The following is a 23,373-nucleotide window of genomic DNA, read 5'->3' on the forward strand; positions in this document are numbered from 1 at the left end:
GCTTCGTTACGCCCCACAACCATCTGGGGACCCAGACTGTGCAGTCAGTGAAGAACCAGCCTCTAGGGAAATGTAGGGACTGTTAAAATAACGAGGTATTTTGAAGCTGACATTTTTTTTTTATCGAAAATGATACACATTTAATGTTAAAAAATACTGGACAATATAAATATTATAACATGATATACTCCTTGTCATCAATAAAATGTAAGACTTTAAAGAGATCCTGACAGATTTCAAGATTTAGATCGTTTTGCTACTTTATGAGATTAAGTCATGGATAACATTTTCGGCTCTGCATGCAGTTTAAAGTTAATTTAAGATAGCATATTGTTAGCGTAACGCAAATGCGAAAAGTCTCCAGGCACAGTAGGGATTTCCTCTAAAATGCGAATGTCTACAACAGAGCTTGCAGGTTTCCTTACCCACACAAGGAATCAGTAGAGCCAATTGGCACCACCTTCTATGCGAGTCCCAGGCACTATCAGAAGCCCACTATCAAGATCCCTCCTGATCGCATTCCCTGACACTTACCACCTCTGCCTCACCTACTGTTACAAACGTTTCCAAGCGGACCACCCTCATCTAAGATGTGACATGGGATTCGACTCATACCACACCTTCCATGATGAAACGCTTTGATAGGCCTGTCATGGCTTCCTTTGTGTCGTAATCCCAGACAAGCTAGCCCAACTCCAAGCTAGCCCCCCACTCCAAGCTAGCCCCCACTCCAAGCTAGCCCAACTCCAAGCTAGCCCCCCACTCCAAGCTAGCCCCAACTCCAAGCTAGCCCCCACTCCAAGCTAGCCCCCACTCCAAGCCAGCCCCCACTCCAAGCTAGCCCCCACTCCAAGCTAGCCCCCACTCCAAAGAGGACCCTATCGTCATTGCCCTGTGCATTCTCTTACCTGGACAACAGGAGTGCCTTTGTGAGAATGCTGTTAGTTGACTATTACAATGTACAGGTTTGTAAAACTGTCAATTAACAAATGAGCATTTGGAAAGTTGCGTTTCCCTGCTTTTGAGAGGAGCTGGCTACTATGCCTGGAGATTTTAAGGAATTGCGCTGAACTAACAATAGAACATTAAGCCCCAAACTGCAAGCTAAGATATAAAATGATATTCCTTTAACGGCAATATTGAGGTCAATTCCATTTAAACTATATTTAATTCAGGAAGAAGTGCACTAACATTAAACATCTGTTTAACATGGAAAAAGTTACATTTGGAGTCTGGTTCACTTTGTGAACTGACTGGAATCTAAATGGAATTGACCGCAACTATTTAACACTGATATGCTGGCAACAAATGCAAGAAAGAACAATTGTAATTTAACCAAAGTTGACTTAAAACGGTCATATAGTGTAATTTATCTTCATAAACCATTGTTTGTTATACTGTCATTGCCACCACATGGAAAAGGTCAAATGAGTGTTTAGAAATAAGGCTTTGATACCCATGCATTTACACTAGACAGTCATTGAGCTCCACTGAAATGCCTCATAGATAAACATAGAATCCATGGCAACCTCTTACTGTATTGTCATGCTTTAAAATATTATTCAGTAAACAATTTCTTTTTTACTGCTGCTATGGCATAAGAATTGTTCATAGTTTTTACAAATTGTTTACCAAATATATGCATATTCAATGTTCCTTTGGATTTTAGTGTTTGATTTCCTCTTGTAGAGCTGTGCAAGAGTTTGCAGCCAAAACCTTGTGGCCTTGAAGACGCAGATGTATAGCAGCGCAATTGCGCTACAACAGCTGGCTTACCAAAGTTATTTTCAACTCTCACAAAACCACAGTGTGTTTTCAAGGTACAAAGGCCAGCTCATCATAAAGAATTATTCAAATGCGAACAAGAAAGGCAAGAAACAGAAACTGTTTCCAAAGCTGTCAGGACCATTATGTTGATACACAGGGGTAGATAGGTAGTGTTTGGTTTTGAATTTGCTTTCATTCAAAATGGTGTTTCAGAGAGGACTTGAACATCAGCGGATTCAGTCTAGCAGTTTCAACCTGCTTTAAGTGTTCACCTCATATAATCTACGTACAGTAAAGATTTATTTAAAATAACACAGGGGAGATGTTTTTAAATAAACGGTCAAATGTCGTCTTTTCCTTTGGTTGAGGAACTCCTTGTTTGAAGTGCTGACAGATGATGCAAGTCCTTGTTGGGATATATAGAGGAGGTGGCGCCCTCTCTTACGGGTCAAAGGTCACTTTGGGAAGCCTTCGGGAAAACTTTTCTTCCACTCAGCACTTGGTCACTGAGCTCCTGCCTGTTGGTTTGTCATCGATTTTAGCCACCAGAAATCTGAGTGCATTTCCAGATGAACGGATGAGCTCTCTGCCACTGTGAAGGAGAAAATCAGAGCCTGTTTTAAACCGATGGATGAAACAACTGTATTTAATGCTTACTTTAAAGTGAGCTAACATTTGTATGATTTATAAAAAGGTAAAAATGACCCTCTTCTGGATTTATTTATCATTTGTTAATACATGAATAAGCAGTTAAATCACAAAAAAACATCAACATTTTGCAAAACTTGACAAATGCACATACATATGTTTATAATATCAATCATATGTATCATCAATTTAACTTTAATTTTTATAGTTGCACAGTTGAACTTATTTTCAGTTCTGGGTGTTGCATGCCAGCATTGGTTTTCAAGCAGTCCTTTGACCTACTTTCAATGTCCTGGCCAAATTTAAATACCACATAAAGTATTGCCAGCAGCCACCTGGGTGACATACGGCAACCGATTTGTGCCTGAAACACTCACCGCATGTCAGATTACATCAACCCAATTACCACTTCTCGGCCATTGCTCTATTTGGTGAACACTCTTGTGTGAAATGATAAGAACACTTTGGGTTGAGGAACTAGCAGAGATTGGTAGAACTCTGAACAACGTTAAACGTTCTGGTCTTCATACCAACCATACATTTGTCTCAAGTGTTGATATCTTCTCAGCATCAGAAGTTCAGTAAAAGAATGGCTGGCCCAAACATTGTTCAAAGAAACACCGTCATTCGCTACATTTTAAAAATGCACATAATTATGGTCCCCATTTCAAACTGATCACCATAGATGGACAGTGAGAAGGGGTGTGGACACAATCTGGTAAGGGATTCTGATGATACGAATTACACCGCTGAATAGGTTCCACCGCGCAACAATTGAACATAAAGTTTGCGTGAGGATTCATAAGGTAATTATAAGCACATTATAACCCCTTTACACGTGTCACCCTGTCATAAGGTGCCACCGATAACACAAAAACGCTCCCATCCTATAAACCGCTCACTGTACCACTTACATGTGGTATTCCATGCCCACCACGCTGACGCCATTCACAGCCAGGATACGGTCTCCCGGTCTCAGCTTCAGACACTGGGCGGCGGGGGAGTCCGGCACCACGGATTTGATGTAGATGCCGGTCATCTTCAGAGGGGTTTTCTAAACAGGGCCCAGAAGAAGTGTTGAGGTCAATGGCATCGTTACAACAAGACTGTTTCATCTCTATAGGTGAGCGCAACATGTACACTCCTCACAGCAGAACACCAGTACGCATGGTGAGGGGATTTCACAGACCAAACAAACTTTATTAGGACTACAAACGCGATAGAATACGGTCCATAACACCCACTGACAGACTGCTTCGGAAGGTGTCTCCCTGTTCAGTCCTCGGCTGACTTCAAAAGAAGGTAAACGCGGGTTATACATGCGGCACACTTTCGCGCAGCTTTTTTTGTGTACTGTGGTAAAGACCTAAGACAAACTAGCCATTCACTTAAAGGGTGATCTCCATTACTTTGATGCAGGATGACTATGGGAAATGTGCAGCCTTAATCTAAGAAGGTTGACATCTTACCACAGGTTTAAGAAAGGAGTTGATCACCAAACGGTTGTCACACCTGATCCTGTCACTAGAAAATAACTATCCTTACAGTAAGCACATTTCATTTGATCAGAGAGCTATGTGTATTTGCCTCTCTGTTTAAAGGCTTCTATAATTAGCCTTCAATTATAGCCTTTTTTATGCTAGCCCTGGTTGAAACATGCTGCCCTCATCTTGCCCACATGTAGTCAATAAAAGACACATTGTGATCAGATCTTGTGAGTGGAAACAGACAACATCAGGACAAAATCAGGATGAAGGTTGCATGTAGAAGGCAGGTCTAAATGGGGCCCATAAGGTTTGAACACCCACGCAAGGCTTACAAGGTGTCCCAAGAAGACAAAATTAGAGCCACACGCCTCTCCACTGACATGGCTATCACTTAGTACAAACCAAATGTATGCACAGCGTTATAGCTTCCTGGCATTGCATTGATTTGCTTGTGCAAAGAGAAGAACATGAAAAAAGGACGGAAAGAGAAATTAATATTAGAATCGGTGAACGAGAGGAATGAGGAAGTTGACAAAAGCAGGAGGTAAAGAACGGGGGAGCCAGAGGAATAAAAACAACACTCCCTCTCACCATTCCATCCACCAGTGCCAGGCCTAGGCCGTGAGGTCCTCTGTGCAGCTCCACAGTAAACACTTCCTCCCTCTCTTCCTCTTCCTCCAGGTTCTCGGTCCCCTCAGAACATCCTGCTGGGCAGCGGCCTGGTGAGAAGAAACCCAGGACCTCTTTAAACACAGTGCCCAGTCAGACCCCCATAGATTCCCAGATCTTCCTGCAATCGTGGTCAACCCAGTGGAATTATAATAACATCATAGCACAGTTGCAACAGGAGGATGTTCCTTTCGAAGGTACATGTCTGGTTCCTTTCTACAGAACCATCAAGAGGTAACGGTACTCTCCCAGGCCTGCCTAGTCACGGGATAAAGCCGGTCATGGCACAGGGGTTGTGTGGAAGTCCAGCGACATTGTCGCTTTAAAGATGAGCATTTCAACCTAACACAAGGAATACCAGGAATCTATATGAACGAAGAGCTTCCACAAGCTGCTCCGTAATTCGACCTCAACACACAACTGACATTCAAAGACAGATGTTGTATTTGAACCCCATATAAATACCAGGTCTGGTCTGAGCGCTATAAAACCGTAGGAGTCTACTTAACGCCAAGGCTTTTTAATGAGGCGCACGCCGAGCATATGGGCCAATCCCGTACGCCTAAGCGTGTATAGCCTTGGGATCGCTCTTCCTCATGGCGTGCCCATGCTCTCTGTTCCCGGTGAACGCAGCCTGTCACAATAGCCTAGCCAACCGCAACAGTAGCAACAGCATTCCTTGCGCCCCCCCCCCAACCCCCCCCCCAACCCCCACCTGCTCTCCACTGGTCTACCCCGCTCACACCCCGGGCCGAGCCCACCACGCAGGACCCGCCCCGGAACAATGCCTGTCCCGATTAAGATTCCGCGCACCAACCCAACTGTAAATTCCCATGACGGGTCAGCCGCTGCTCTTTTCTCTCCTGACATCACCACCTCCCTGTAATTCTCCGTCCAGATTAAAGGATTAGCAGCGCTACCAAAATAGCGGCGCCGTTAGCGGCCCAAATGGAAGAGGCTGACCCGTGGACTAGGACTGCTTGGACTGGCCCCGGAGGCCGTGATACTCGTACAGGAGGAGGGAGGGAGGCTTTTGTCGGAGTCCTAACCAGGGAAATAAAGTGCTAACCCACATTTTCTTCCTGATAACTCACTAAAACAGTGTTTCCCAATCCCGGTCCTAGGGCAGGTTTTTGTTTTTGCCCCAGCACTCACACACGCCCGATCCAAACGTTGCCCTTTCACTTACACATTAGACTGACGTAATCAGTCTGTCATCAAGTCTTTCATTTCAATCAGGTGTGTGAGTGCTGGGGAAAAAAACGAAAACATGCACCCCTTTGGGTCCCCCGGACCAGGATGGGGCAACACTGCACTAAAACAGAGACCCAGTATAAAAACAGGAGCCACATCAATGGTAAAGGGTTCTGATCATGAGCGACACAATGGGACATTAAGCTGTAGTTCTATAAGCCCAGACAAACACACAGGGGGGCTCTGGCAGTTAACAGCACACGGTAAGCGCTTTACACAGTCACATGTAACAAGGAGCGTTAGTCTCAGATTAAGAGATTGGGGAGCTGCTGTTTATCAACAGGAAGGCCGAATGCTATGGACTCCAGCGGGTGGAAGGGCTTGTGTTATTTAATCCAGTGGTTTTCAAGCCCGCTCCCGCGCACCTACCGTCCTGCGTGTTTTTGCACCCAATCCTAATTCAACCCAGGTGTTTCGATAAACTGAATCAGGTCAGTTATAACCGGAGCTTAAGCAAATAACTACATAAGGATTGATCTCCAGGCACATGCTGAGATAACACTGATCAAGCCTGTTGTTTGCCTGAATGAAATCTCTAGGGGAGAGTTGCAGACATTCCTCTTCATGTAAATTGGGACAAATAGGGCTTACCCTGACTAAAGAAATAGTATACTCCTAACAGTTGTTATAAGTATATACAGCTCTGAAAATAATTAAGAGACCACGGAACCTTTTCCTTTCATTTCCAAAAAATCTTGGAAAGGAAGGTTTCGAGTGAGGAACAGAAGGGTTAAAATTAAGAGACCACTGCAATTTGAACCCTTCTTTTCCTCACTCAAAACCTTCCTTTTCAACTTTTTTGGAAAGGAAAGAAAAGGGTGCAGTGGTCCCTTAATTTTATTTCCACAGCTGTATTATAAACGTAGGTTTATTTCGATTTTGTCATGGCATACCGAGAGAAATTAGATAAGTGGTCCGGTAACAAATCTGAGTTTGACAGTGCAGACGACTCCGCCCAACGTCTTGGTTTCGAACGAGGACATGGAAAATATATTTTGATAGGTACTGTAGCCTATTAAATGATGCATTACATTACTTCATTATTTTAGTTCAGTATCACGCTCTTGAATGACCACCCAAGTTATCTTGCGAGTGACAGACTGCGACGCACCTGCAGATTCCACCCTTCATTAGTTCCCTGATACAGCCGTCGATCAGACGGTCTCCAGGTGTCGTGTAGACGGCTCGACCAAGAGCCAAACGACCAAACTAAACTGATCCACTAAACGCACTTTCCAGTGCTTTAGTGTTAAAGTCAAATACAAGGTTTGAGACATTTCAGGCCAGGGGCTGACTTTTATCTCTGGAAGTTGCCCACCCAGTTATGTGACAAGATGCTAAGTCTGCCCCCCACCTTTCTCACCATCACTCCACCACAACAGAAAACATCCTAACCAGACCACCAGTCAGTTCGCCATCCCCTCCCACCGCTGTTGATGACCTCATGAGCAGACCCTCCAACAACAATAGGCCTGAGGAGGAAACAACCTTTCCTCTACACGAGGGGCCCGCCCTACAAGGAGAACATGACCAAAACCCAAACGCCACCCAAACGCCATTCTTCCGTTGACCTGTAAGTCTTAATCAGGCAAGCCACAGGGATGACTATGCACCAAGCTATCCCTCCCTTAACGAAGCTCCTCAGTCATGGGTGAGTTTATATTGGGATGGAGGCACAGGGAGGTGACCGGGGTGTGACATCACTTTAATCACAGCCATGAAGGGATCCTCGGTCATTCCTCAGCCTTCGTAACTCATTCTAGAAGATCAGTTTCATTCGGGAGACCATGTCCGTTCCAGTATCATAAACTGTCAGTTCTCCCCAGCCAATAACATCCGCCATGCGGCTTTTCATGCTACTTTTATTTGAAAAATAAATAGGCGGGTCAGTACCTTTCCCGTGCTGACCCACTTCTCCCTTCTGCAGGTCAGCCTCCAGCTCGGACTGGGACAGCTCCGTGCCCTGCGGGGTGTTGGGCGGCGTCAGCAGGCAGGAGGGGTCCAGGGCCAGGCTCTTGTGGCACCCCAGGTCAGCCTGGCCACTCCCTGGTAGGGCGTTCTGCAGCTCCAGGCTCTTCAGCTTGTGGTTCAGCTGTGCCTCCGCCCGAAAGCAGCTCAGGTCTCCGTGAGAACCCCGGCCATGAGGGGACGCCGCCGTGCCCCCGGAGTCCTCGTCTCCCCCGAGCCAGGGTCGGGGGCCTGGGCGAGGGACCACCTCCGCGGCAGAGGGCGGGGTCGCAGGCTGGACGTCCGCAGGGGTCCCGTCGAGCACCTGAAGGGGGGGGGGTGTGAAGTCAGTGAAACGGACAGGGATGGAAGGTCGACAAGCACAATGTGCAGTTTACCAAAAATCACCCCCCTGGTCCAGACTGCCCCCTGGCGTCTCGTTAGACTGTACACTGGGAAGGTCTGGGTAATATGCCATTACCTGCTCGGCCGTTTGACTGTCGGGGAGACCGCGAACAAACTCCTGCAGGCGGGCGAGCTGCTCAAACAGAACAGGCTCCGTGATTGGTTTACCCAACTCCAGGTGGAAGTTGTTGCTAGGTAGGATAAGGGGTGGGTGGTTGTCGAAGCTCTCCAGGATGTCAGCTAGGGGAAAAGGGAAACCCAAGTTTAGACAGAAGACGTGACTCGATAAGATTACAACGGAAGCCTTCAGAGAGCTTTCTTACCACGTACCTTTTCACTTTATTTACCTACTTAAACCTCATTAGCTGGTTTTATACTCAAGATTAGCATCTCTGGTTAAAGAAAGACAATCCTGGCCTTTCAAACAAGATGAAGAGCGCCCTGAGAGCACCCTGGAGGTGGGGGTGGGGGGGGGTTTGAATACTGACAGAGGAGGATTTGACCATTAACTCTGCGGTGACGCTCATTGGACTGGACAGAGCTGTCCTCTCTAACCCCTACTTCTGTACTCACTCTGCCAGGTGGATGGAGTTCTACTGGGCGAGTTCAGACAGGATTACTCAGGCGAACGCACACGGCCGCTCTCAAACACGACAGGGAACAGACCTCTAGTTACTAACACTGGTCACGGGAGACAGCCTCATCAGATCAGGCCTTGGCAGAGCGGTTGTGTTTGTGTGTAAACAAGCGTACGCACTTCATAGGCTTTGTGGGTTTCTGTGCAAGTAGCATGTGTGTGCGTGTTTGTTTTGGCATATGGCGTGTACACGTGTGTGTTTGGCCTGGGCGGCGGTAGTCGGCCGTGTCCATGTGTCACTCACTGGTCCTCAGCGCGGCGTCTGCCTCGTCGGGGGAGGGCTTCCAGGCTGCGGGACAGGCCCGGCCAGCGTTGTACTCCCGCAGCATGTGGTGCAGCTGGGCTGGGTTAAGAGACATGAACTCACTCCTCAGAGAGCTCCAAGACGCCTATAACAGACACACACATTTACTATTAATGTTAGCGCTGGGTAACAGGCATGAAGACCGGGCTAGGAACAGTGTGATTCAGAATGAAGGTTAAAAGCTGAAGTAAGCCTTTAAACAGAGGACAATGTCGTCAGTTTAATCAGAGACAGATGTCTGACAGGCAGCAGAGCTCTTCGCTGTCGTAGCTGTCGTGAAAATGAAAATGACAGGGGAACGTTTTCCGAGTGTTTATTTCCACACCGAGCTATTTAAGTATAAAATATTTCAAACCACAAAGTGCTAATTTGTGTCGTATCAATGAGAGATGATGTGGTGTTGAACGGCTGGGAAAATATCTCTAGGACTCCAAATGAAACTTGTCATGACAATCTGCCCCCAACCTCAACCTGCAACTGACTGGAAATATTAATAATTATTCATCCTAATAGTAATGTTTATGCTGAGAAATGGAAGACCAACGCCAAAGAGCGCACACACACACACTAACACACCTGTTCCTAAAACAAACGCCGTTCGAACAAATGTCACCAAAACAAATGTCAATTACAGCATCTAGATGATCAGATGTTTTTTGTGCTCACAATTGAGCCCTCTCTAGTTAGAAGCACACAAGAGACTACTTGACCTTCAGTCCCTTAGAAACACAGTGGAAAGCTGAGGGGTTTTAACCACCTTCTAAATGAGCACTGAATAATGAGGAGTCATTTGAAGGTGACATCATTGGTTTGGAGGTGTTATTGGTATCCTAAAAGGCAATTCTTTTTTGAAATATATCAGACCATAACTATATTTCCTTGTATGCAGTCATTTTAAAATTCTGGGAGGCGACAGAAGTAATATGTTGCCAGGACATGGCCGTGCCAACAATAAACGGTAGTCAGGCGAAAGCATTCCAATGAACACGCCCCTCTTTGGTGCACAACGCCGTCCAAACACGGAGCCAGGGGGAGGAGTTGTCAGAAACATTCTTCTGATCCGACCTGATCTATCCTTTGATCAGGTGTCCCTCAGTCAGAAGTAGTAGGATGACACCGTTCTATAATCAGAACTTTGTATCATTCGTGACTAATTACTGGAGAGTGACGATAGCAGCAGCCATCATAATAAAGCCTCACCACTGGTAATTTACTACACGGCCACGCCTTCCCTCACACAGTCCAGCCCTGAACTCCAAATGGAAAACAATATGACATGGGTGTGTGCTTCATCTCCATAACCACTACATCTGAACTCGCGCCATGGGAGAGACTGACCCGAAACCATCAGGATCCTAGCAACAGTCCCTGAAAATATAGAAGAGGCAGCTGTAGAATAAGGAAACGCTGCCTGAGGGACAGATTGAGGAGATGTTTTTGGACTGCTAGAGTACTATGGCTGTCTGCTGTTTAGATAAGGATAACAGGGATGGTTTCATACTGTCTGTTATGGCTCACTGTCAGTTCCATAACATAAGGTCAGAAATCAGGACCATGAAGAACATGACCACACCCTTCCTGCTTGACCTGTATGTTCATTGGATGAGACAGCGTGGACATGCCATGGCAGAGGTCCCTCAATCTCTTAGGGATTGTGTTTGAAGGCGAAAGGATAACAAAGACAGGGTCGGTCATAAAGATGGCCTTGTGTGGTAGAATTCTCACAGCTTTAGCGTGTTAGGGCCTTCTTTACTACGGGTTCACACATTGGTGTTGAACCGCCCTCAATGCGATCAGGCCGGCACCATGTTTCTCCCTATTATGTTCTCAGGTACCATAAAAATGACGAGGAAAAGAATGTAAATGTGTGTTTGTGCCTGTGTTTAATGTGTGTTCGTCCTCTGGGTTGATCTATACGGTGGTCTGTCAGTCTGGGTTAACAGCAGTGTTAACTAACTGAACCCCCACCACATAAGCTAAGTTTCCATTTCTACCCGGCACCAACAGGAAAAGGGTACCCTTTCAGCTTGTTCCACAGAGAAGGACTCCGTAAACCATATGTACTGAAGAAATCACAAACATCATGTGTTTAGGGTACATATGCATATTAGTTCTAGTAAGTTCTAAGTTCTAAAGTAATTTGTGCCGTGATTGAATTTCTTGATGAAATGTGTCCTTTTTCAATAAAGGAGAACTCATTGCATTTTACAATAAGGTTTCTCAGAATTCTGTTCCCTTTCCCAGCATTCTATTCATTTCCCCAATGCTCTGTCAGACATTATCAAGATGTTACTGGTGGCAGTCAATTTCACTCAGCTGTCTGTCAGCTGTCTGTCATGTGCTCTATATGCCGCAAGAACCTTTGGTCTAAAATGTATTTATTTAGAATGACTACAGGAAATGTTGTCATTTAAATACCTCATTGCCTAATCAACATATATATTGTGAGTAAGTGTACAGCTTGTATAACAGTGTAAATTTGCTGTCCCCTCAAAATAACACAACATATAGCCATTAATGTCTAAACCGCTGGCAACAAAAGTGAATACACCCCTAAGTGAAATTCTTTCACCCAATGCAGTGGGGACTTCTTTAAGACTGCAAGGCTTCCCCTATAACGTCAAAAAAAATAATGGTCAAATATGTACTATTGTGTAAAATTTTTATTGACTACAAATGCGTTAAAACACGTTCATCTCTAAAACTAGTTAGTTATCTGCTACAGGTTGGCTGACTCGATTTTGTTCCCATATAAATCCCGCAGCATCACAGTGCATTTCCCTGTTGAAGCTTAGAACAGTTTTTTTCAGTGCTCCGAAAGTAGACGGTGATTGGATAAATGCTGCGATTATGTCCCGCCCACCGACGCTCAGCGTCTCTGGGGGTGAATGAGGAGTGGGCTGGGCCGGACTCTGAGCTTCCGCGTGATGATTGGAGGATCTGACGATCTGTCAAACTGCATCTCCTTTTCACTGACAGTGGTCTGTACTATAAAAAGTCACTGAAGCTATTTCGCGCTCAGTCCCATCGCAGATTCCTCAAGTGTATCCGAAAGACAAACTGCTGCAATATTTCTTGATATTTGTTTGGCGAAATTGCTAGCCGATTTGCATCATACATTTCACACAATTATAGGCTACACCACAATCCTTGTTTCAGTTTTACAAAGTTTAATATATTCTTTTTAGATAGTTCTTTCATTCATATACAGTAGTAGGCTAGGCTAGCGTCGTATGCGGGTGAAGCTGCGCACGATGGCAGACAGTGCTAATATTGTCGACCTGATTTTAGCGAAGCCATTAATAAACAGAGAAAATAATATTTGTACAATTTTTCTTTTTTTAAATATATATATTGTTCGGTTACAAAATTAAATGTTATTGTCTGGGGTCCAAAAGACCCCAAAGATCCCGAGTGTCACTACAAATGAAGACCATCAGAGTGTTATAATGTAGGCCGAAAATGAGCTTCCCCTCTTTGAAAGACAAGCAGCCGCCACTGACCCAATGAATACCCACAGTGAAGCATGGTGTTGGCAGCATCATGCTTTGGGGCTGTTTTTCTTCAGCTGGGACCAGGGCCTTAGTCAGGGTGGAGGGAATTATGAACAGTTCCAAATACCAGACAGTGTTGGCACAAAACCTTCAGGCGTCCGTTAGGCAGCTGAAGATGAAGTTCACCTTTCAGCACGACAACGACCCAAAGCACACATACATCTACAAAAGTATGGCTTCACCAGAAGTTTTGGAATGGCCCAGCAAGAGGCCATTCCTGAATCCAATTGAACATATGTGGGGTGATGTGAAGAGGGCTGTGCACAGGAGATGTCCTTGCAATCTGACAAATTTGGAGGGGTTTTGCAAAGAAGAGTGGGCAAATATTGCCATGTCAAGATGTGCCATGCTAATAGACACCTACCCTACCCATTACAGAGTGCTGTCATATACAGAGTGCTGTAATAAAATCAAAAGGTGCTTCAACAAAGTATTAGTTTAAGGGTGTGCACACTTATGCAACCAGGTTATTGTGAGTGTCAATATTTTTTTTCCCCCTCAAAGATTTTTTAATTGAATTGTTCACGTTATAGGTCACATTAAAGGTGGAAAAAGTTCTGACATGATTTCTTTGTCTCATTCTTTTACATCACAAGAACCTGGGATTTAAACAGAGGAGTGTAGACTTTTTCTATTCACAGTATATATAAATTGCAGTGCTTTGCTAACAAATGGATGGTGTTATGTGATGGAAATTAAGATAGAAATACTGACGGTTCTCCCTTAGAAGTGTGTACCTGGAGATGTCTGAATGTTTCCAGATCTGATAGAAGCGTTTGGGAATGTTCTAGTATGGCGTAAAACAAACAGTCTGTGTACACATACATTTTCCCACAGCCGGTGAACAAACAATAACCCGTTCAAACTATGAATGCAACGTGAGATCTCCTTTAACAGAATCACTTCCACCAAAATCATTTCAGTAGACTAAAATTAAAACCTATAGCTAGCAAGGAAACGCAGAAAAACAGAAGTGCAATAATGACTAATTGTTTTCAGTTCCCCAAAGTTGCCTAGCCTAGCCATGATCTCTAAATTAATAATAACCCAGGACATTTAGAATGATGTCAAATAAAATTCTGATAGACCACATTCACACTGAAGTGGACATCCTGGCTACAGTACTATGGGATGCTCTAACCTAGCAGAAGAACAAACCAAGCTCAACAGGAAGTGCCACCTGACCTGTAGGAGGTTTTCCTTGGGCGTGGCCAGCAGATTGACAGCAGCAGACAGCTTCTGGAAGAATTCCATAGCCAGGTCCCCCATGCCCATCCCTTGTATCCAATCCAACAGAAGGTCCAGGTTGGCGCGGATCTGCACCCCTTTAGACCACTGGTAGAACCCGCCTCCTGAGCCTACAGAACAGAACACCAGTCAGACTATAGCATGCTTGTGTCATTTATATCACAGCTATTGTGTAATTAGACGCAACTATCCATTTATATTCTTAACATGTCCTCCAAACTGATATTTCAGGACACAATACATGGGAGATTTCTGTTGGGTTTCACATGCGGTCCTGTGAAACCCTGTGGACGAGAAACAGTATGTGTAGATGCCTCACCTTTCTCCATGAGTGCATTGAAGAGGGACGCGTTGGTGAAGAAGAACAGGTAGGCACAGAGCTGCGAGCTGATCTCGGCATGCACCTGGAAGGTGTTGAGCAGAGACAGCGCCTCCTTCAGGACCTCCAGGATACCGCATACGCCCTCTGGCACACGAAGCTGCCCGCTCTCGCAGAATGGATTCCCATCCATCAGGCCGGGCAGCGCCGTGTACATACTCTACGGAGAGACGGGAGGGACATAGTCACAAAAGCAGTACCGTTTCTCAATGAACGATAACATTCCAAGAGAGAGATTCGTTACTGTAGCCACTAATGGAGGAAGGACACAACAGACCAAAAAGGGATGTTATGTAACTATGAATAATAAATATGACATGCTTACTTTAATCAGTCATACCCTTTATGAAAAAAACATCCTCAACACTAGTATTTTTTATATCAGTTGACTCATTTAGGAAAACCACAGTGGAATGAATGACTAGTCCACAGGACCACATCCATTGAGTCAGAGCTCCATGACCCAGTCAAAATCCAGGTGGGGAGGGTTCAAGGAAGCCTGACAGGGAATGACACACGTCGCCTCCACGGGGAGACTTTCAGGGACCAGGAGAAGGTGACACACACTATTGTTAACTCAACGTAACTATCTACAATCGCGGGAATCACAGTGATAATACTGACGCCACAGGCAACTGCTAACAGAACATGTCTTCCGTTGGCCCATCCTGAGGATTCCTATAATGCATCATCATGGAATGTTAATGTCAGGTTTACGTATGTCATCATTGTTCTCCTACAACTTGCGAGTATGTGTGTCTTGTGTCACGTCTAATTGTAAAGTACATGCTGGCATTGGGAGAGAAAAGCTTTTACAGAGCAGAACAGGCAGGAAACCGAGCCGGAAAGCCTGTTTCCCAGCAAACACACAGACATCTATTGCCTGGGGGGACAGAAGGGAAATGAACGGGGACTAAAATCTACAGACACACTACTTGCTGTGCTATAAGACTCATTTACGAAGTGGCTGCGAATTACGACTTTTTAAATAATTTATCTGTTGGACAAAGGGATGTGGAGATTTATTCTCTACTCAGGCCACTCTGGTAAATCACTGTTGGCCAAATCACATTTAGATCACAGTATTCTTTGTTAAATACTAAGACTAAAAACAATAACATGGTATAACATTACATTCTTGCCTCAAAGCAGAGACAAACCCAACGTCCGACCAGTAAGTATTCAAAAGCGCCGGTGACCATGTGAATGACAGAGCCTTTCTCATGGTTCATGACATCATCCCTCAGCAGCCAGTTAAGTGATCACACATGATGACTCACACACTTCAGAGGCTCCGAGACATTAGAAAGAACAACCTGTTAAATCCCAATCACCATGCACACATTCTTTCTACCACAGGTCACTAAAGAGATTAGAGGCAAGCTCTGCAGAGCAACATATGCTGGTTAGTTAATAGTTAGCCTGGTTCGTTGAAAGAAGCTGGTCCTTCAAATAATGTGGATACGTGCCAATGTTCCTTATTGAAGTAAGAGTTACAGCCTAACCGTATCACATGAGGAAATCAACAAGTACACCTTGGCATTGGGTGTGAAGTTTGAGAGAATGAGCTCAACAGGTGTCACAATTATTCTGAGGTATTTACTCCGCCCGTGTCTTTCACCTGAGTGCAGAAGGTGTAGTTAGTCTTCCTGAGCTGTCTATGTTAAGACAGACTCTCTCTTTCTGAGGAGGAAACAGTTTCCTCTGACAAGGCCAATACTCTGCCCTGTTTCTCCACTGGCCTACAGCTGCTTCCCTGACCACTGCAAACAACCACCACCAGAACAGAGCTTGATTACAATGAGCTCCAGTGGTGAATGTCAAATAATAAAAGCTTGTAACTATTGTAAATCTTCCAGTGTAATTACAGATTTCGCTAAACAATATATATATACACACACACATATATATATACACACACACACACACACAGTTCAAAAAATAGGGGAACACAATCATCACAGTATAAAACCAAGTCAATAAAACTTCAGGGATATCAATCTGTCCAGTTAGGAAGCATAAGCAATGATCATCCGTTTTGATGCAAATGAAAGTGACAACAGGGGCACTGGAGAGGCAACAACAAGACAACCCCCAAAAAGGGAATGGTTTTTCAGGTGGTGGCCACAGACAATTCCTCTCTCCTTATCCTTCCTGACTGATGCTTCTCTAGTCTTGCATTTGCTTGTGTCCTTGTCACTCCTGGTAACATGAGGCGGTACCTACACCCCAGTCAGGTTGCACAGGTAGTCCAGCTCCTCCAGGATGTCACATCCATACATGCCATCGCAAGAAGGTTTGCTGTGTCTCCCAGTACAGTCTAAAGAGCATGGAGGAGACGTGTCGTTTCACACAAGAGCTGGACAGGGCTGTAGAAGGGCATCAACCCAGCAGCAGGACTGGTATCTGCTCCTTTGTGCGAGGAGGAACAGGAGGAGCATCGGCAGAGCCCTACAAAATGACCTACAGCAGGCCACTGCTGTGCATGTTTCTGACCAAACTGTCGACGTCGACTGGCATTCGTCAGAGAACACCAGAGTTGTCCGGTCCACCATTGGTGCCCCGTTCTCTTCACAAATGAGAGCAGGTTCACACTGAGCATGTGACAGACGTGAAAGAGTCTGGAGACGCCGTGGTGAACGTTATGCTGCCTGCAAAATCATCCAGCATGACTGGTTTGGCAGTGGGTCATTGATGCCATTGATTGGCCCTCACGTTCCCTAGATCTGAATCCAACTAAGAACCTCTGAGACATTGTATTGGTGCATCAGACGCAGCCAAGTAGCACACTGAGGCCCTGATCCAGGTTTGGGAGGAGATCCTCCAGGACACCATTCGCCGTCTCATCAGGAGCATGCCCAGATGTTGTCAGAAGGGCATACAAGCACGTGGGGGCATACACACTACGGAGTCACATTATGAGTTGCCATGATGAAATTCATGCAAGTTGGAACCGCCTGTGATTTCAATTTGTTACCTAGATTTTTGAATCCAGCCTTCAAACGGTTGGTGATTTTGGTTTCCACTGACCGCTGTTATGTAATTTTATTACACAATGTACAGTAAAGATTATGATCTTTAAAATATTTTTTTCATTTAGACCCGATGTGTGATTTAAATATTCCCTTAATATTTTTGAGCAGTGTATATACAGCTCCGGAAAAAAATAAGAGACCACTACACCTAAAAATGTGAAAAGGGAAGATTTGAGTGAGGAACTCTAAGTTTTATATATACACACACACACACACACATACTGTAGACAAATGCAGTAGGTTGTGAGAAATCAGCTATTACAACACACAGGAAACCCCAGACATTAGGGGTACATTTGAGGCACAAGCTTTCCTTTCTCAGTGGTGTCTGTCCTGAAAGAGGAAGAGGTGCTCTCAAAGAATCCAAAACAATAGCATCACATCCATTCCTGTTCCCTCCCAGGCCATAGCTCCCTCCCATCCTGGAACAGTCATCGCCCGGAACCATTGCCATGGTTACGAGCTTTTCCATTCGACTGTGTTATTGGACGTCCATTGCTGGTCTCTGGGTTACTGTAGGTGTGGCACTAGCGGTGGAGCTCTGTCAATGCAATACAGTTCTAGGGCCCAAACAAGGGAAACTCCTATAAACCATGTCTGGGAGTGTCTTCCTGGGGCTTATTGTTCAACAGGACACAATAAGCATCTCATCTAAACAGAGTGGCTTTGTTGGCAGGGTCACATTAATTTGGAAAAAGCCTTGGAGTGAATTTACAGAACATTGCCAATAAGATTTATTCCGCACTATCTACATGTATACATTGATATTTGAATCCTTTAGCAGACACTCTCATCCAGAGCAAGTTACAGGAGCAATTAAGGTCAACTGTCTTACTCGAGGACACAAGATCAGATTTATTCACCTTGCCGTCTGGGGATTCTTGCAACCCTTCAGTTACTGGTCAGATGCCAAGCCAACCCCTATCTAACAGGCTAACTCTTACCGAGTGCCAGAGAAAATGTGTGTTTTTACTGGCTTATTATGGCTCAGCCCTGGCATGGTACCTGCGAACGGGGAAAGCGGTTTAGGAAGTCTCACATCCTGCTTCACATAGTACACAAAGGATGCCTTATTTTTGGGAGTGAAAGCTGTGCTGGGACCAATGATGAAGGATACTGTGAGTGCACACATGAGATGTGTGTAAGTGCCAAGTGTCTCTAGATGTGTGTGCATAAGTATGTGTGTGTTGCATCTTCAAGAGAGACAGGATAAAGATAATGCAACATTGCTCCCTATCCTGCGGATGTGTACAAGACTCTCTGAAAATTGGCAGTAAAAACTCTTAAAAAAGCCAAAATACTGATTCGAAATACTTCTAAACTTTCAGCCAGCTTTAAATCTCCTATTCCTCTCAAATACAGTTAGGTACAGAAATATTTGGACACTGACATGATTTTCATAATTTGGCTTCTGTACGTCACCGCAATGGATTTGAAATGAAACAGATTTTGTGTTTCACTTTAAAATTTCCTTGTTTACCATGAAAACATACATGAAATAAGTTTAAATATGAATTATCACAAACCGAATAGGAATAATAATTGTTAACTGAAATAGTGTCCTTCAAAATTTGCTTTTGGCAAATAATCCTTCCTTTGCAGCAATTACATCCTTGCAGACCTTTGGCATTCTAGCTGTCAATTTGATGAGGTAATCTGAAGAGATTTCACCCCATGTTTCCTGAAGCACCTCCCACAAGTTGGATTGGCTGAATGGCCACTTCTTATGTACTATATTGTCAAGCTGCTCCCACAAAAATGGTTGCGCTCCGGTGACTGTGCTGGCCACTCCATTACAGACAGAATACCAGCTGACAGCTTCTTCCCTAAATAGTTCTTGCATGGAGCTGTGCTTTGGGTCATTGTCCTGTTGTAGGAGGAAATTGGCTCCAATCAAATGCCGTCCACAGGGTATGGCACGGTGTTGCAAAATAAAATGATAGCCTTCTTTCTTCAAGATCCTTTTTACCATGAACAAATCTCCCACTTAACCACCACCAAAAACCATCACATTGTTTCCACCATGCTTGACAGATGGCATCAAGCATTCCTCATCTCTTCATTTGGACAGCATCTCACGGATGTTCTTCTTTGTGATCCAATCACCTCAAATTTAGATTTGTCTGTCCATAACACTTCTTTCCATCTTCCTCTGTCCAATGTCTGTGTTCCTCCGCCCATCTTAATCCTTTCTTTTTATAGGCCAGTCTGAGATATGTCTTTTTCTTTGCAACTCAGCTTGGAAGGCCAGCATCCCGGAGTCACCTCTTCACAGTTGACATTGAGACTGGTGTTTTGTGGGTACGATTTAAAGAAGCTGCCTGTTAAAGAGCTGTTCTGGTGTCTGTTTCTCAAACTAGATACTAATGCATTTTTCCTTTTGCTCAGTTGTGCATCTGGGCCTCCCACTCATCATTCTGTTCTGGTTAGAGTCCGTTTGCGCTGTTCTGTGTAGGGAGTACTACACAGCATTGTACAAGAGATTCAGTTTCTTCACAATTTCAAGAATAGACTGATGAATTTCCGAAGAAAGTTCTTTGTTCATTGCTGATGCTGCTTTTTCTAAAAAATACTTTCAAAATATTGAAACTTACGGCCCAAAAATACACATTTCAATACATATTACTTCAAGATTAGACAACTGCAATTCTCTTCTCTGTGGCTAAACCTCAATAAATGCTAACTACTGTTGATGGAAACTTGACTGGAACCCCAAAAATTTATCACACTAATCCAGTAGTAGCCTCTATACACTGGCTCCCTGTTAAGCCTATTGCTGGTTTAGGTTTTACTGCTAACCTAAAAAGCTTTAGGTGGACTTGCTAGTCATGTTTCTGAATTGGTCCATCCATCCATAACTAGCCGGACGCTATGGTCACAACATGCAGGCCTCCCTAATGTTCCCAGGCAGACTGATGAGTGTCTTACTGCGTGAATATGCACTGACCTTGGTGAGGTAATAGACAGACTGCTGGAAGGTGAACATGATGACCTCCTCCAGTACTGTCATGGCCTCCTCACAGGCAGCCCTGGTGGATGATAGCTCCTCCTTCTCCTCCTCCCCCTGCCTCCACGCCAGAAGCAAGGGGACGTCGTGCTGAATGAAGTGCAGCAGCTCAATGGAGTTGGCCATCCACATCACCAGGGGTCGCAGGCCTGGGATCAGCTCCTCCATGATTCGCTGCTGCACCTCCTTTGGCTCCTGCTGAACGTCACTGGGGCTCCTTCAAGGAAAGAAAGGATGGAGATCAACCCAAAAGCCTGAACAATACCCTGTACTGGTTAAACAACACTATAAACAGTTCGCAAATATGACACAAATTCATCAGAATATTGAATGAAAGCTAATCCTTCACATTTCATTTCAATAGGAAGATGCAGTATGCAATAGTCAAATATATATATACATACATACATACATACACAGTGGGGAGAACAAGTATTTGATATACTGCCCATTTTGCAGGTTTATCCACCTACAAAGCATGTAGAAGTCTGTAATTTTTATCATAGACACTCTTCAACTTTGAGTGACGGAATCTAAAACAAAAATCCAGAAAATCATTTTGTACATCAGAAAAGCAGAACTTAATATTTGGTACAGAAACCTTTGTTTGCAATTACAGAGTTCATGTTTCCTGTAGTTCTTGACCAGGTTTGCACACACTGCAGCAGGGATTTTGGCCCACTCCTCCATACAGACCTTCTCCAGATCCTTCAGGTTTCGGGGCTGTCGCTGGGCATTACAGACTTTCAGCTCCCTCCAAAGATTTTCTATTGAGTTCAGGTCTGGAGACTGGCTAGGCCACTCCAGGACCTTGAGATGCTTCTAATGGAGCCACTCCTTAGCTGCCCTGGGTGTGCGTTTCAGGTCGCTGTCATGCTGGAAAACCCAGCCACGACCCATCTTCAATGCTCTTACTGAGGGAAGGAGGTTGTTGGCCAAGATCTCGCGATATGGCCCCATCCATCCTCCCCTCAATACGGTGCAGTCATCCTGTCCCCTTTGCAGAAAAGCAAGGCGAGATCTTGCATGGAGCCCCAGACCAAGGGAGATTGACCGTCATCTTGAACTTCTTCCATTTTCTAATAATTGCGCCAACAGTTGTTGCCTTCTCACCAAGTTGCTTGCCTATTGTCCTGTAGCCCATCCCAGCCTTGTGCAGGTCTACAATTTTATCCCTGATGTCCTTACACATCTCTTTGGTCTTGGCCATTGTGGAGAGGTTGGAGTCTGTTTGATTGAGGGTGTGGACAGGTGTCTTTTATATAGGTAACGAGTTCAAAAAGGTGCAGTTAATACAGGAAATGAGTAGAGAACAGGAGGGCTTCGTAAAGAAAAACTAACAGGTCTGTGAGAGCCGGAATTCACTGGTTGGTAGGTGATCAAATACTTGTGTCATGCAATAAAATGCAAATTAATTATTTAAAAAATCATACACTGAGATTTTCTGGATTTTTGTTTTTGATTCCGTCTCTCACATTTGAAGTGTACCTATGATAAAAATTACAGACCTCTACATGCTTTGTAAGTAGAAAAACCTGCAAAATATATAAACACACACACTATTTTTAATTATTATTCATTATCTGTAATTAAACTATTCTCCTTTCCCACCAGAAAATTGCTCTCGTACTAGGGTGGACGACCAAACTATTACCCTGGACATAAATGTGCTGTTCTGTCTGATCTTTTACACTTCAATGGTTGGCACAAAGAACAAACAAACTGCCACAATTGGACATGGCTCATTCTCACCAGTCCCTGTCTTCTCCGTGCCTACAGTACACGACGGGTGAGACGAGACTAAAAACGAGTGCGCCCAGAAAGTCAGGTGGCATTGTTCCCTTAACCGGTTGGATGGTGAATGGCAGGCTGTATTATATTCTAAGACTACTGTTTCAACATTTGCGTAATGACATAACAAAAACAAAAGCTAAAAAGGATTGTTACAGTCGGAAAATACTATTTTCTACTCTTTGTGGCCATCTATGCTGTTTACTGTTTATTGTTTGTGGTTTCAGGCTGAGCAGTTGCTGTTAAACAAGCTTCTCACATTTCTGTCTGGATTGCAGCAAGCTCCTTTGTCTTCTCCTGCATGAGGACAGAAAGAACATTCAGTTCAGATCAGTGGCAGGCATACCGAAATTACGCTAAATTTTACCCTAGATGAGAGCTTCGATACCTTGGCTTTTATAGTACCATGGTGACAAAGTATGTTGAATACATGGTCGCTCTGGGGTTTTTTGTGGCATGATGCCATAGAAAGTACACAGTTTGACTGGAGTGATTTGCATTGTTTTTAGTTGTACCCACCCACATGGTAAGCTGGATCTGACTCGCTATATGGAGCAGCAACTTCCGGAAGTTCGGCAGTTCAAAGCTGTCGGCCGAGTGTTGGACGCACAGGCTCAGCAGGAATGCAGGGGTCAGTTTAGCCTCTTCCCCATTGGGATCCACCATGACCAGAACCTCCTCCAGGATCCTGTCCTCATGCTCAAGCTCATAGCTCACAGACACCTCCCCACCCTCTGGGTCCTTCCACCGGGCAGGAATGTGCTTCCTATTGTGCCGAGGCCATTTCTTTCTTAGGGAGGAGCCACATGATTGACAAGAGGAAGACACTCCCACTACTCCGGAACAGAGTTGTTTGATCCAGGTAGGAGTCTGTTGGGCCCCTGGGACGGCGGTGGGGTCCTTAAACATGAACAGGTAGTGTTGGCCCAGACCCACCAGGTCCCCGGGGCTCAGCTCCACCTCCTCGTTCAGGGGGGAACCATTCCTGGTGACAGGAGCGCCGTGGAGGGGCTTCAGCAGGGTGAGCGTCCGCTTAGCCTCCCCCAGGGGGGAGCTGCTAGAGTCCAGGCGCCGGACACAGCAGTGCCGGGGAAGGACGTCCGGGGCGAAGAGGAGGATGTCCACCTTGAGCCTCTCCTCGTCCTCTCCAGTGCAGTGCTCCCGGCAGCAGCCGAAGACGGTGCTGGTACCGCTCATCAAGTAGATCACAAAGTCCTGAACGGGAGATGGAAGGTCAATCA

General features: G+C 44.9%; 1 protein-coding gene across 1 annotated transcript in view; it reads right to left on the reverse strand.

The window, feature by feature from the left end:
• Window positions 1–1,149: 1,149 nt before the first annotated feature.
• Window positions 1,150–23,373, reverse strand: part of si:ch73-281f12.4 (RA_Radil_like and Myo5p-like_CBD_Rasip1 domain-containing protein) — a 30,102-nt gene continuing 7,878 nt past the window's right edge. The window contains exons 5-15 of the mRNA XM_010891741.4: window positions 22,652–23,347; window positions 22,392–22,429; window positions 20,282–20,558; window positions 14,240–14,459; window positions 13,858–14,030; window positions 9,059–9,203; window positions 8,254–8,417; window positions 7,719–8,097; window positions 4,494–4,621; window positions 3,330–3,469; window positions 1,150–2,359 (exon numbers count right to left, since the gene is read on the reverse strand). Of these exons, the coding sequence (XP_010890043.2) occupies window positions 2,260–2,359; window positions 3,330–3,469; window positions 4,494–4,621; window positions 7,719–8,097; window positions 8,254–8,417; window positions 9,059–9,203; window positions 13,858–14,030; window positions 14,240–14,459; window positions 20,282–20,558; window positions 22,392–22,429; window positions 22,652–23,347 (2,460 nt within the window). The 3' untranslated portion in view covers window positions 1,150–2,259. The remainder of the gene's footprint in view (window positions 2,360–3,329; window positions 3,470–4,493; window positions 4,622–7,718; window positions 8,098–8,253; window positions 8,418–9,058; window positions 9,204–13,857; window positions 14,031–14,239; window positions 14,460–20,281; window positions 20,559–22,391; window positions 22,430–22,651; window positions 23,348–23,373) is intronic.

Source organism: Esox lucius, chromosome 11 (genome assembly GCF_011004845.1).
Source record: "Esox lucius isolate fEsoLuc1 chromosome 11, fEsoLuc1.pri, whole genome shotgun sequence".
Classification (NCBI taxonomy): domain Eukaryota; kingdom Metazoa; phylum Chordata; class Actinopteri; order Esociformes; family Esocidae; genus Esox; species Esox lucius.